The sequence below is a fragment of the Sebastes fasciatus genome, chromosome 15 (genome assembly GCF_043250625.1).
Source record: "Sebastes fasciatus isolate fSebFas1 chromosome 15, fSebFas1.pri, whole genome shotgun sequence".
Lineage (NCBI taxonomy): Eukaryota > Metazoa > Chordata > Actinopteri > Perciformes > Sebastidae > Sebastes > Sebastes fasciatus.
This window is the reverse complement of record NC_133809.1, coordinates 11,732,880-11,746,482: the sequence shown is the minus strand read 5'-3', so window position 1 is coordinate 11,746,482 and position 13,603 is coordinate 11,732,880. Positions and strand designations below refer to the sequence as shown.

The window sequence follows — 13,603 nt, the reverse complement described above, 5'->3', positions numbered from 1 at the left end:
GTGAGGAGACAACCTTTAAACAGCAGATGACTTTGTACTCTGGCAAGAATCTGCAGCCAAATACTCAGTTGGAAGTGTATGATCTACAGTGGAGCGTGCAGGCTTTATAAAGACTGTGCAATTCACTGTAAAAATCTGCTCAAAATCCAGTACTCAAAACTACACAATAATGCTCAAGTATCAGAATTGAACACAGCACGAAGGGCAGGTTGTCTGTAATGTTACAAAAGACTGTAATAATGCTAGGGTAATGTTACATAAGCATGTTAAGCAACTGACTGAAGCTGGCGAGGTGAATGTTCTGTGGTTATTCGACTATGGTACTTCTCGGATATGTCACGACTGACAGCATCAACTTCCCTAACAGGCTGATGGAAGATGTTTCGTCTGAAGCCGTGTCCCATTTCATGAGCACGATTTACAGCCAGCAAAAGGAGTTAACAACATATGGTAGCACATTACAAGATGTAGTTTGTTTTTGATGGTGCTTGTTCCAAATCATGCACAGTATCTTTTTGATCTCTCTCGCTATTTCACACCTCACAAGAGAGAACGAGTGCATCAGTAATACTGAAACAACTTCATCGAGTCGTTACTTCACTGTGGTCACTTTCTATATCAAAAATAGAAGTGTAACTCAGAAAAACTGAAGTAGCAGACACGCACACATGGGTGATGGAAACTTCTGAAATCTCATTGACCAGACACAAGAAACGAGAAAACGACTCATATTTTTGTATTCAGCGCGGCAGCACTGGGTCTAACCTGTGTAAGGGCAGCAGCAGAAAGTTTGCTGAGCGAAAAGCAAACTTAGAAAGTTTGCTCAGCAAACAAGGAAAAACATAACCACCAGACAACGGAAGAAACCTCAGGAAGAGCAAGATCCCTCTCCCAGAACAGACAAACGTGTGTACAGAGTAACGACATAATTAAATTACAACATTTGACATATGACAAAATTGATACATATGATGTGAACATATATGAAAATATGGATCCAGGAGGATGTCAAGCAGCTTCCGGGTGTCGCCAAACAGTCTGAGCAACACAACCTCCTCTCCACCATGTAACCTAGCGAGAAGCAGATAAGCTACCTACAACACACACACGAAGCAATCTCGAGCACATCATTCACACAGATAGGAGACAAACAAACATACAAAGAGAGATAATATGTGCGGCAGCACTGGGTGTCTCTCTGTGGTTGTTTTTGTGTGTGTTTAAGGACGCATGAGACGTAGCGTAGAGCTCGTGGCGGGCGGTGCCACCTCACATTTTTCATATGTGAACACCAAACAGTTTAAATGATATACAGTATATTCCATCACGCATTTAACGTAATAATTAGATTTGTGATGATAGGTTTCTCTGCTGTCCCAGACACTGTATCTTTGTGTCCCCGGGACATCCTTAATTTCGCACGCTGGGGCCTGCCCAATAAGTATATGTATACTCCTGATTTGTCCCATGTCAAACCTGACTTGAATCAGTCCTGAAACAGCATCTGATCAAATCTTCACTCAACTGATTTTATTTTCCCTTTCATTGTGTTTTCAAATGTTTTTAAATTTGAAACCACCATGAACTTCAATACAACTTCTATACAAGTCAACTTGCCTTGCATTTTTGATGATCTAATTTTTTGCCCTTAGACTACAGAGAGAACTTGTGTACACATTTTAATTGAGTTGTATACCGCTTTAAGCACCGATTATATAGCCGTCCGTGGCACAGGTGACCAGCTTCAAGGGAATCGATGGCAAAAGGCCCTGAGGAGTACACATTGTGAATCAATTCCGCAATTTAGTGGCCGAACTTTTCAGATGACAGCGCAACTTGTAGTTAGGGATGATCAATATTCAAGATTGACTATTTATTGGAGCGTGAAAAGTGAGGTGACAGAGGCTTGGTGAACGTGTCAGCGTATATCTGTTCCTGTGAAGGTGAATCAGCTGAACGCCCTTACTGACTTACCTCAAAGGAATCACAAGTGACAGTGCAAAGTCACACTAATAAATATTCATGTCCTCTCATTTATATTGGATGCATCTCCTTCATCCCATTGGACTCCTGGCCACGCACAGTGAATGAACCAGAGAAGAGCAGCTGTTTCACATAAGAGTTTTGTAGAGAAATTAAAGACCTCAGTCCCATAATAACAGACACTGGTGGCCTGAAATTGAACATTAGGGGTGGGGGAAATGTTTTCTCAGCACCGCCCGATCTCGCGTGAATGCAGCCTTAAAGCTAGAGTGAAGATACTGATACCATATGAAACTAGAAAACCTAACCGATTGGTACCACCCATGTCATGTTAGTTTGTCGGGCTGAGTGCTAAATAACGCTCCAAAGTTAAACTCAATTTTGGCGAGGACAAACTGGCATGGCCATTTTCAAAAGGGGTCTCTCGACCTCTGACCTCAAGATATGTGAATGAAAACTGAACAGAGTGAAAACGGTATCTTATTAGATAACACAGATGTTGACAAACTGCATAATTCGCAGTTGAAAAGAGGTAATAAATCGCAATATATCACAATGTATAATCGCAACATGTTTAAAATCGCAATGAAATCGTGACTTAAGTATCATGACAATATCGTATCGTGGTGCCTCTGGTGATTCCCACCCCTACTGAACATAATAGCTTACACATTTCAGACTATAAAATGCCTAACCATTATCAAAGTATGAAATACAAACATACGGACTGTGACGGCCCCAATCATACCCAGAGGCAAATCGTCAAGGCTGGGCTTGCTTGTTAGCGTTTATCTACAATCAACATCAGATATGTCCAGTTGCTTGGCCTGTTGTTTGAACATGATTCCCTGAAAATATGTTCCGTGCCGACTACGCGCTGCACCATGCAAACATTAAACTGGTCCTCTAAGCCGAGGAGTGCAGGCTCTCTTAGCACAGAAACCAAATCCACCCTCATAACACCACACCATTACCAACGGAACTAATGAGTTAGTAAGCTGAGTCATGTGGACATCCACTTTTGAGGCAGCGCAGAGCACTTCAGAGTGAAGAGGGATGACAGATGCACAGATTTCCCCGTCTATCTATATCTGCAGCATGACAGCCCGTCTGTGTTTTGTTCGATCACAAGAGATAAAGCACCGCAGACGATACAGAAACCGATACTTTTTTTCCATAATGCTAATAACATAACACAGGCATTTTATTGATGCTTTTAGTATAATGGTTTTGACTGCATTTATTAGTAGTAGAAAATGAACCCACACCCATGGCATTCATCATCATGCTTTAACCCTAACAAGACAAGACAAGGTCATGGTAAAGAAGTAACATAACCTCATTCACATCCCATTGACATTTGTTATAACGCTAACTAAAGGTCGACCAACAGGGAATTTTTAAAGGTCAATATGATAGCGATAGTTTGGAGCACGAAAAACCTGCCAATCAATCTATACTAATATTATATAATGAACCATAATCAGTCAATATAGAATATTTATCTTTATACAAGATAACTTATTTACAAATAATAGTATTATTTTCATCATGACTGTTTTTCAGTTATTATTATTATTTTTTATTATTTTTAATATTTATATATTTTTTTTATTTTTATTATTCACTATTTATTTATTTATTTTATTTTACTTTTTAAAAATTATGTATTTATTTTCTTATTTTTTAAGACTCTTCTCGTGTCTTTTGACATTATGTTTGTTTTGAATGTTAATATGGAAAAAATGTGTTTTGCTACCTTGGGAAAAATTAAGCTTCACAATAAAAAACATTTGAAAAAACAAGATAATTCATTACACAACGCTATTTGTGCTGGATAAACATGTGAATTAGTACTGTGTATTGGCAAGAATCTAATGATATGATACGTATCATGATGCAGGGGTTACGATTCAAAATATTGCGATATATTGCAATTTTTTTCATCTAATTTTAAGAAAATTGTCATGGTATAAACAACACACCGGCATATGCATAAAATCTGAGTATTAATAGTATACTTTTATGCACTTGCATTATCATTAAAGTGTTTTTGAGAATCGATACAGTATCAGAAAACATAATATCGCGATACTCTAGATTTGAGATATTTTCTTACACCTCTACTGTGGTTTGAACCTTCTTACAGTATCACTGTGACTCTTCTTCCCTGATCGATTCTTCTCTTTCTCTGGATTAAATGTCACACAGACAATTAAACCCATGATCATAAAGTCTAAGCCACCTTCACGGAGATCTGCCTGTTTGTAACCATTACCGCGTCGCCTGTTGTCAACCGCCCAGTAATGTTAACAACATAGCCAAGTCTTTCCATATTCCCCCGGAGGAATCGCACATGCTTGTGTTGATTGTGCACCATAATAATGGCAGCAGCCAGCAGCGCTCCATTAAGAGAGAGCCAGAGGGAAAGAAATCAATTGGATGGCATAAGACTCCCCAGAGAGAGACAATTAAAGACAAAGGGGAGGTGGAGAAACTCTGACGAGACCCCGAGGGTTTAAAAGTAAGACCAGCGGTCCCGAGCCAGGGGCTTTGGGGACTCTGTCAGCAGCGGGGGACCTTAGAGGGAAGCCAAGTCAGGATTCTTCAGGCAAAGCTTCCCAAAACCTTACCACCGCTTAAACAAATCCACTCATTGAAGGAAAATGTCAACATTAGCGCGACATATTCTGATTGTTTTTTACAAAGATCCAAAGATATTAGCATCCAGTCACATGTTTACTTATTTCAAACTTCAGTTAAGCTCATTTTAAGCTCGCCATTCGGTGTGTTACAGTGTTAGACGTGTGTCGCTGATAGCGGGGGGAATTGTCAGTGGATAAGAGGAAAGCTGGGAGTCAAACCCTCGGCACTGTGTGGGCTCAGAGGCCCACACAGTACAATAGCCTGGCGGAAAATGCATCAGTAACAACAATAGGGGGCTTGTTATCGTGATAAAAGACGTGGCCGTTGACTGTGACAAACTGTGATCCAATATGTCACATAAACAGAAGGCCGATTGTACAGCGAGCCTTTTGTGACCACAGGACACACGCCTGTACGCTGCGAGCTGGTACCTACAAGACTGCATCTTAATATCAGACATCACTGGTTACATTGAAAATGATGAAGACTGCCTATTCCTCAATAGATGAAGTTCTGCTGTTGTGAGATAAAATAGCTGGAATTACATTTTTGTTTTTTTGAAACACAAGAGAGATGTGCCAGGCAGCGGACATAACACATCTCAGTATGGAGAGGTATAAATGTCAAATATAGCCAGTTAACAGAGCCACACTCTTGTCAACAATAATCAGCTGACAAGATGTTTTTAAGGTCATTGCTGACACTAAAAACATTACGTCATACTAAATCTCTACTGATCCAAGCAGTAAATATTTACCATTTGTAATGCTGTCAGAGAAATAGCCCTGACAACGAAGAAACCCTTACATTACAAGGTTTACATTAATGTCAGCATGGGCGTACATTGTCTAGCAAACACAACACAGTGCAGGTGGAAAATTCCACACTGTCATGCTCCTGAGAGACATCCTGTAGAACAGCAGTGCTGTCAACCTGCTGGATGCTCAGCCTCAGGAAACTCCATCCAGTCGAACCACCTTTACCTGGAGCGTTCAACACATCAAACAAAAGGTAGTTTACCTTCTCAACTGACAATATAGAAAAAGGCGTGTGTACTATCAGTCACTCAAAGACAATGAAGAGCTGCACAAACAAACAGCAAGTTGTTAAGGTCCATTGTATGCGTGTGAGAAAAAAGCCAGTGGAGGGATTCATCAGGAGCCCAGCTGTTGCTTATTGAAACAGCTGCAGCTGTGGCAGGACTTCACAGCTGATGCTACAGATGAGTTACAAAAGTCCCCTCTCAGAGGAAATAAACCTCTCAAGATCAATAATAAACAGCTAAATGTCTCAGTTGGATAGAAAAACCCTTCTCAATGTAGTCCTCAAACCTTAGTTTGAATAATTAAATGGACATTTCAGAGGGATTGCTTGAGTCACATAATAGGACAATTTCCGATTTCCTGTCATAAATAGCACAATGTTTGGAACCGGCCAACTTGATGACTGCAAGGCATCAGGTTGTATGAGTCAACTGGTTGCAGTCTGAAACTCGATATTATGCTTTTGGCCTGTTAGATGAGTTATTAGGAGGAAAAGAAAACTGGTCCTGAAATCAAACCTTGCAGAACAGCATAAATGATGTCACCATGAAAAGCATACCGGTGTGATATTAACGTGCATCATCGACATTGACGGCAAATGTTCCACCCAAGAAATTGGACCTGATTCAGTCACAAGCTGCCTCTGGGAATGCTAGCTAGTAGCATAATCTGCAAGGCAGCTCTGCTTCATTGTGTGAATGTGTATTAATGCTATGCTAAATCCTAAAAAGGGATGGATCAGTACTACCAACTAACAACCAAGCATCGAAAAGCAGTACACGTCTATGTGTGCCACTTGGTGATCTTAAGAGAACTAAACTTGTCTCATAAGTTATCTTTTGCAAGTCAAAGTTAGGGTTGGGCGATTTGACGAATATATCGGCTTAAGTTGTTTGTCCGATGTTTGTCATTTTATTTTGCTGATTTAATGGTCAACCTCCGTATAACGAGAGCTGATCAGCCGCTGCTCAGCAGGCATAGAGAGAGACAGCGAGGGAAAACAATGTACAGAACCAGCAAATTTTCAAATCTAATGCGGTTAAATAAGGGTTTATTTTGGTCGTGTCTAGAAGGTAACACGCAAATTGCAAAACTCTGGCGAGATGGTTGAAGTTAGGCATTGACCTTGAATAGTTAAGGTTAAGCATTGACCTTGAATAGTTAAGGTTAGGCATTGACCTCGAATGGTTAAGGTTAGGCTTTGAATTCGAATAGTTAAGGTTAGGCTTTGAATTCGAATAGTTAAGGTTAGGATAGTTCGTTGGGCAGCGAGTCTCGCAAGAGTTTTTCGCAAGTTTTCGCAATTTTGGTGGTTATCTTCTAGACACAACCATTTATTTCGACCAAACCAGAGTTGGTGATTGTTGGACAGATTAACCAAGACAGTTTTGGTGAGTTTTGTTTTGTTTCTGTCGAGTTTGAACGAAGTGTGTTTCACGATGCTCCGTCCGTCGCTAGAACAGTTGATCTCCCAGCTGAAAATACACCTGATCGAATATATATCGTCAATCACCGGTTGTTGGGCGGACGATGGCAATTGGAAAATTTTAACATATCGCCCAACCCTAGTGGATACATAGAGGTCTGCAGCAGTAGCCGAACAAGTGGATGTTAAAGCTGGAGGTGGTGGCGAGGCCAGATGAGATGCAGTAAAAATGTCAATGGATTTTCTTGATGAACACTGTCAGTCCAATGTGTTCAAGGTTAAGAGCATCACTTCACACTGTATACGACCTTCACTTATGACAAGCAGATGGAAACAGCTCAATACAGTCAAATCTGGGACGGACACAGCTTGGGATCAGGGATGTGTAATTCGATCCTATAAAATCACAATTTTTCATACCAGCACCCCCTGAACCAGAGTGGGTGAACACAGTGTTTGTGTGGGTGCACAAATCAGCAGGAGGACATAGTCAAAGTAGTAGTAACAGTGTGTTACTGAGAGGGGACAGGCTGTGTGTGATAGAGAGAGAAAGAAAGAAAGGGAGAGAAGAAGAAGAAGAGAGAAGCAGAGTGTCAGTTCAAATTTCACAGCTCCCATTATAGCTCTGACACAGGCCAGTGCACAGGCCTGTCTCTCCCATGGGATACATACAGTCCTAACAACATACAGTGAAGTGCCACACACTATAGCGGCTTCATAAAAAAAAAAAAAAGAGTGTCAATGTCTGTGGGCCTCGCAGATCATACTGTATCTGAGTGGCTGTATTGATTTCTGTGGTGTTGACAGGCGGTCCTGGCACAGTGGGGCGCCCAGTTGGCAGGGAGATAACAAACCACATTTGTCACAAGGGTGACACCTGTCCAACAAAAGCAGCGTGGACCGTGACTATACTGTATGTCCCATTTGTACAATGCCACTCTCGCTCTTACTCAGCCAGTATTTATTCAGATAGAGAGAAACAAACTAAGCACACAAGCCAACAGAGGCACTCCAAGAGTCAATACAACTATTTCAATAAGCAAATACAAGACACGGTGGATGACTTCTCATTTCCTGCATGGCAGTTACTTTACTTCCTCTGACTACAGTGCTATGGCACTAAGGTAAAGGGGCATGAACACTGTCTTGACATAAAATAAGATGTAGAACATGTAAAAAAAACTATTGTTGATGATTGATAAGTGTGGTCCCAGACTCAAGAAACAAGCCAAACAGCTCCGAAAATTAATTGTGATCATAAAACATTTGATTTGGACCAAAAAGATAAAGACAAAGATACAAGACTGTGTACATAATTATTATATAAGAGTGAAGGAACTACTCATCCCATAAACCATTGCGAATGGCGACTTGCCGCCTCTGGAAACTCCCGAAAAAATGTTTAAACTAACCGTTGTCAAATGAATTCAGCAACTGCATGCCTTATTTCTCACCTCAAATGTTTTCAGAAACACATTTCGGTGAAATACTTTCGTAATATAAGAGAAAGTTTCGAGCCGCCATGTTGGCCCGGTGTGAAATCCGGGAGCAGACCACAAACCAAAAACGTATATATTGCCAAGAAGTAAAAGTCAATTGTTCGTTCCATTGAAACACCCAGCAGCAAAGCTACGCTTCCGCCATTTTGGACTGAAAATGAACTACACCACGGTCACATGAGTCGCACGAGTATACACAACAAGGCTGTAAAGGCGGACGAGTCGGCGTGATGACGTTTGGTCGACTCATTTAGCCACTTGTTAGCAACCGCCTTTTTTAGGACAAGTAAAAGCTTCAAAATTCACGACTGGGGAAATTTTAATGACATATTTTATGTCGTAGAACAAAACGTTAAAATCTCTTAAACTTATGTTTAACCACAGACCTTATTTCAGGCATCCAACTAAGGATTAATCAAAACACAAGTTTGATCCCACATAAGCTTTGGCTGTATCTCCTTTTAGAGAGCACTTTTAATAAGGCCTTCTTCCAACCAGTTACAAATGTTTACATCATTATAATGCTTATTTATTACAAGTATTTATTGTAATAACAAATACAAAGTAGAGCACACTGTGGGGTTCCATTGATGTATATACTCATTGTTCCACTTATTAAAGGCACAGTAAGGAATGAACTCCTTGAACTCCTTTCCTGATGCGTTTATAAGAGAAAGCGGGAAAACAAATCACTTTAGAAAGTGACTCCTCATTGAGCAACATTCCTAACACAGGTGGGGAGACACAATCAAACAATCCAGTCCGCACATGCAGGTAAGATGGATAGATGAAAGATGGTCGGATAGGTGTGTTGTTGGATCCACGACAAGACGAGGAGTTAAAAGGTTAGTCACTGCGTACGCTGTGGGATGATAAAGTGATAAAGAAGAAGTTCACATGAGCACACGGTGGTGGTGAGACTTGTGAACCACCAAAACACATTCAAACTTTTACTATCACAGTTGAGAATACAAACATTCCCAACCACCAAACACAGCTTCATATAATCTCAGGTGTGTACAGTACAACAAGACTTTGCAGAGGTTCCAATGGGAGGAGAAGAGAGAGTGAGTCATGAGGCTTGCATGTACAATAAGAGAGCTCGGCAGGAGGAAAGAAAATAGACTCATCTGTATGTGACCTCATGCTGACGGGAAGATAAGAAGAAGCGATTCTGCCACTGATGATACAGGGCGAAGACGCACGGCAAAACGATGCCGGCATAAGAAAAAGGAAGTCTATTGTTGATCTATACAAGTAAATGGTTACTCATACGGATGTTAGCAATTAAGGGACATGACATGTGGATCCCCTGGTGTTCACACTAACCTGGAAAAAAACATAAATCAAGCTTCATTCCAGACTTTCAGTGCTTGTTCTTACAACAAAAACAATATTTGTTACAAGGTAGGTAACACATTGTAACTACCAGGGCAATAACTCAGAGTCCAAGACTCCACCATAATAAAACAATGATTATAACTGGAGGAAACAGCTGTAGTTAAAATGGTTTTTTTCTAGGGCTGGGAAATATATTGATATAATATCGATACCGTGATATGAGATTAGATATCGTCCTTGATTTTGGATATCGAAATATTGTGATATGGCATAAAGGTTGTCTTTTCCTGCTTTTAAGAGCTACATTACAGTAAAGTGATATCATTTTCTGGACTTACCGAACTGTGCTAGCTGTTCTATCATTCGCCTTTACCCACTTAGTCATCCATCCATTATCTGTAACCGCTTATCCTATTCAGAGTCGCAGGAGGGGGGGGGAGCTGGAGCCGATCCCAGCTGACATTGGGCGTACAAACTGGACAGGACGCCAGACTATCACAGGACTCACACATAGAGACAGACAACCATTCACGCTCACTTAGTCATTATATCCATATTACTGATCCTTATTTATCAAAAATCTAATTGTCTCAATATTTTGTTAAAGCACCAGTGGTCAACCCAACAATATCACATGTCAATAGAGGTATGTGGTCAAAAATATCGTGATATTTGGTTTTCTCCATGTCAACCAGCCCTTGGTATTTCTAACTTCCCTCAGGCAAGCCACAGTGGCACTTCAAAATTTTTCCATAGATGCTTGTCTAACAAACCCTGATCCATGCTGACATGACTGGACGCTTCCACACACCAACCACAGTCTCTGGTAGGGAGCTTTGAAATCATTGCTATGGAAATAATGTACTTTGCATATACATGCACATGCGATGGTGTAGATGTGGAGAATGTGAAAGTGTACGTGTGTTTGCAATGCAAATTTTTGCAAATATATCACAATGAATTCTACTTCAGGAGACTAGATGCCGATACCAGTATTGGAAATGCGTCTGATACCGCCCTAAATTTGGGATAGGGTGTCGGCGAGTACGCCAGTCTGTGCACCGATCCAATACCATAATTTATTACCCTAGAAAAAAAATCAACTTGTTTAACCGGAAATCAATTCTTCTTCGCCACGGCGTTGTTATTTATCCCTAGCTTCATTTATGTATGTTCTTTATAACTGGCAAATTTAATAATTAAAAAAATGTGTTCATGTTTTATAAAAGGGTTTAACCTGAGTCAGGCCATACAACAAAGATAGTAATCATATCACATCCATACATCAGTAGCAAACAGCTGTTAAATAATAATAATAGTATTATCATTTTTTTTATCACGCTGGTATTGGATCGGTACTCTATATCGGCCGATATTGCAAATTCAGGTATCGGAATCGGTATCGGGAAGGAAGAAATGCTATCCGAACATCTCTACAGAAAACTATCACTAGCTAATATAATACCATAATTCCTTCAAAATGTGAAAAGATTGACAGAGAAGGTATATATATTATATTCCTTATTAAACCAGGTAGAAACTCATTGACATTCAAATCTCTTTTCAGGGTGTAGGTCAATGGTTAATGTGTGGTGCCCTCTGTCATCACAGATGAGTTTCAATTATGACCAAATAAACCAATAAACCATAAACCACATGTGTTTTACGTGTTTTTACTTTCGTTTGACCTGGTTTAGTTTTGCAAATGTAAAACTACATGGCTTTCTCCAAATAGTGCTTCAGGTGGCTAAACATATAGGCCTTTTCCTCATAATAACATATGAACTGACTTGCATAGCTTTTCTCCAAATAGTGCTTCAGGTGGCTGTGAGACTGAAGGACCACTGAATAACCATATTAATATCATGCCAAATCAACATCTGCATTTCATCAGCAACAACCAACCTTCTCCTTCTTTAGGAACCATTTCACATAAAACTAGATTTCTGTTGTCTGTTTCTTATCACTGTTGGAATAAAAGCAGATTGAGGCCTACATGCACACTATAGTCTGAGGCTATAACTTCAAGAGGATGTTTAAGGTGAAATTGAACTAGTTAATGCAGATTATAGTGGTGATCTGAAAGTAATCTGTAACCAGTAACCAAATGTGGTTTTTTGTTTTTACTTTCGTTTGACCTGCTTTAGTTTTGCACATGTGAAACTACATATAATTCCTACATTATAGATTTTAAAATATAGGCTTTTTCTCATAATAACATATGAACTGACTGAATGGCTTTCTCCAAATATTGGCTGTGGACTGAAGGACCACTGAATAACCATATTAATATCATGCCAAATCCAACATCTGGGAACCATTTGACATAAAACTAGATTTCTGTTGTGTTGTTTCTTAGCACTGTTAGAATAAAAGCAGATTGAGGCCTACATTGCACACTATAGTCTGAGGCTATAACTTCAAAGTGGATGTTTAAGGTTGAAATTTAACTAGTTAATCCAGATTATAGTGGTGATCTGAAAGTAATCTGTAACCATATGTGCTTTTTTTTATTTTACTTTTTTCGTTTCACCTGGTTTAATTTTGCAAATGTAAAACTACATGTAATTCCTACATTATAGATTTAAACATATAGTCTTTTTCCTCATAATAACATATGAACTGACTGCATGGCTTTCTCCAAATAGTGCTTCAGGTGGCTGTGGACTGAAGGACCACTGAATATTAATATCATGCCAAATCCAACATCTGCATTTCATCAGCAACTACCAGCCTCACCATTTTACATAAAACTAGATTTCTGTTGTCTTGTTTCTCAGCACTGTTAGAATAAAAGCAGATTGAGGCCTACATTGCACACTATAGTCTGAGGCTATAACTTCAAGAGGGATGTTTAAGGTTGAAATTGAACTAGTTAATCCAGATTATAGTGGTGATCTGATGGAAGGCAGATCAAAAAGGCTCTCTGAGGGGTTTTCAGATTGAGAAACCTCTGGATTAGCATCTGTTCTGTGCATCGATGTGAGGAGAGACACAAAAGGACATTAGCTGTAGTCTAGCTTGACAAGGAGTGCTAGCTAGGAACACCAACAGTGATTTTGTGCTCTCGTTTTCAGTAAATCCGCAATGTATGAGATGCTAGGCTAACAGCTGAGGAGGAATAGAGCTGCGCATCATCAACTAGTATATGCATTTAAGCTCAGACGGTTCATGTATTGATATTTCCTCTCCATCCATTGAAAACCTACCTGATCCACAGGGAGATTGATAATTTCGCTGATTGGCTGCAACAGAGTGGATCCAGTGCATGATGCTGTCGTTTGGGTAGCCATGCTCAGTAAATCCTTTATCTCTCTCTCTCTCTTTCTCTCTCCTTCCTCTTCACTCCCCTCGTTCTGCTGCTGCTGTGATGATAAATACTCTGCTGCTGCTGCTGCTGCTGTTGTTGCGACGGGCTGGACGGTTGTCATCCACAGCACACATCCAACAAAGAGTGTGTAACTGCGACGAGATAGTACCCTGCCTGACTCCACTTTCTCTTTCGTCTAACGTCTAGTTAGGGCGTCATAGGTGCATTTTTAGCTTGTATTTGGGCAGCTAAGATGAAATATTCATAATAATTGTGCATTTTTTGAGATAGAAGCAACACATTTGATGTTGTAGGTTTATATGTTAGGCGAAAGATATAGATATTGCTGTAAAAG

General features: G+C 40.0%; 1 protein-coding gene across 1 annotated transcript in view; it reads right to left on the bottom strand.

Moving 5' to 3' along the window:
• The window catches only part of mboat2a (membrane bound O-acyltransferase domain containing 2a), a 54,931-nt gene extending 41,543 nt beyond the window's left edge, over positions 1–13,388 (bottom strand). Inside the window, exon 1 of the mRNA XM_074659907.1 lies at positions 13,148–13,388. Coding sequence (XP_074516008.1) covers positions 13,148–13,369 — 222 coding nt within the window. The 5' untranslated portion in view covers positions 13,370–13,388. The remainder of the gene's footprint in view (positions 1–13,147) is intronic.
• Positions 13,389–13,603: the final 215 nt, after the last annotated feature.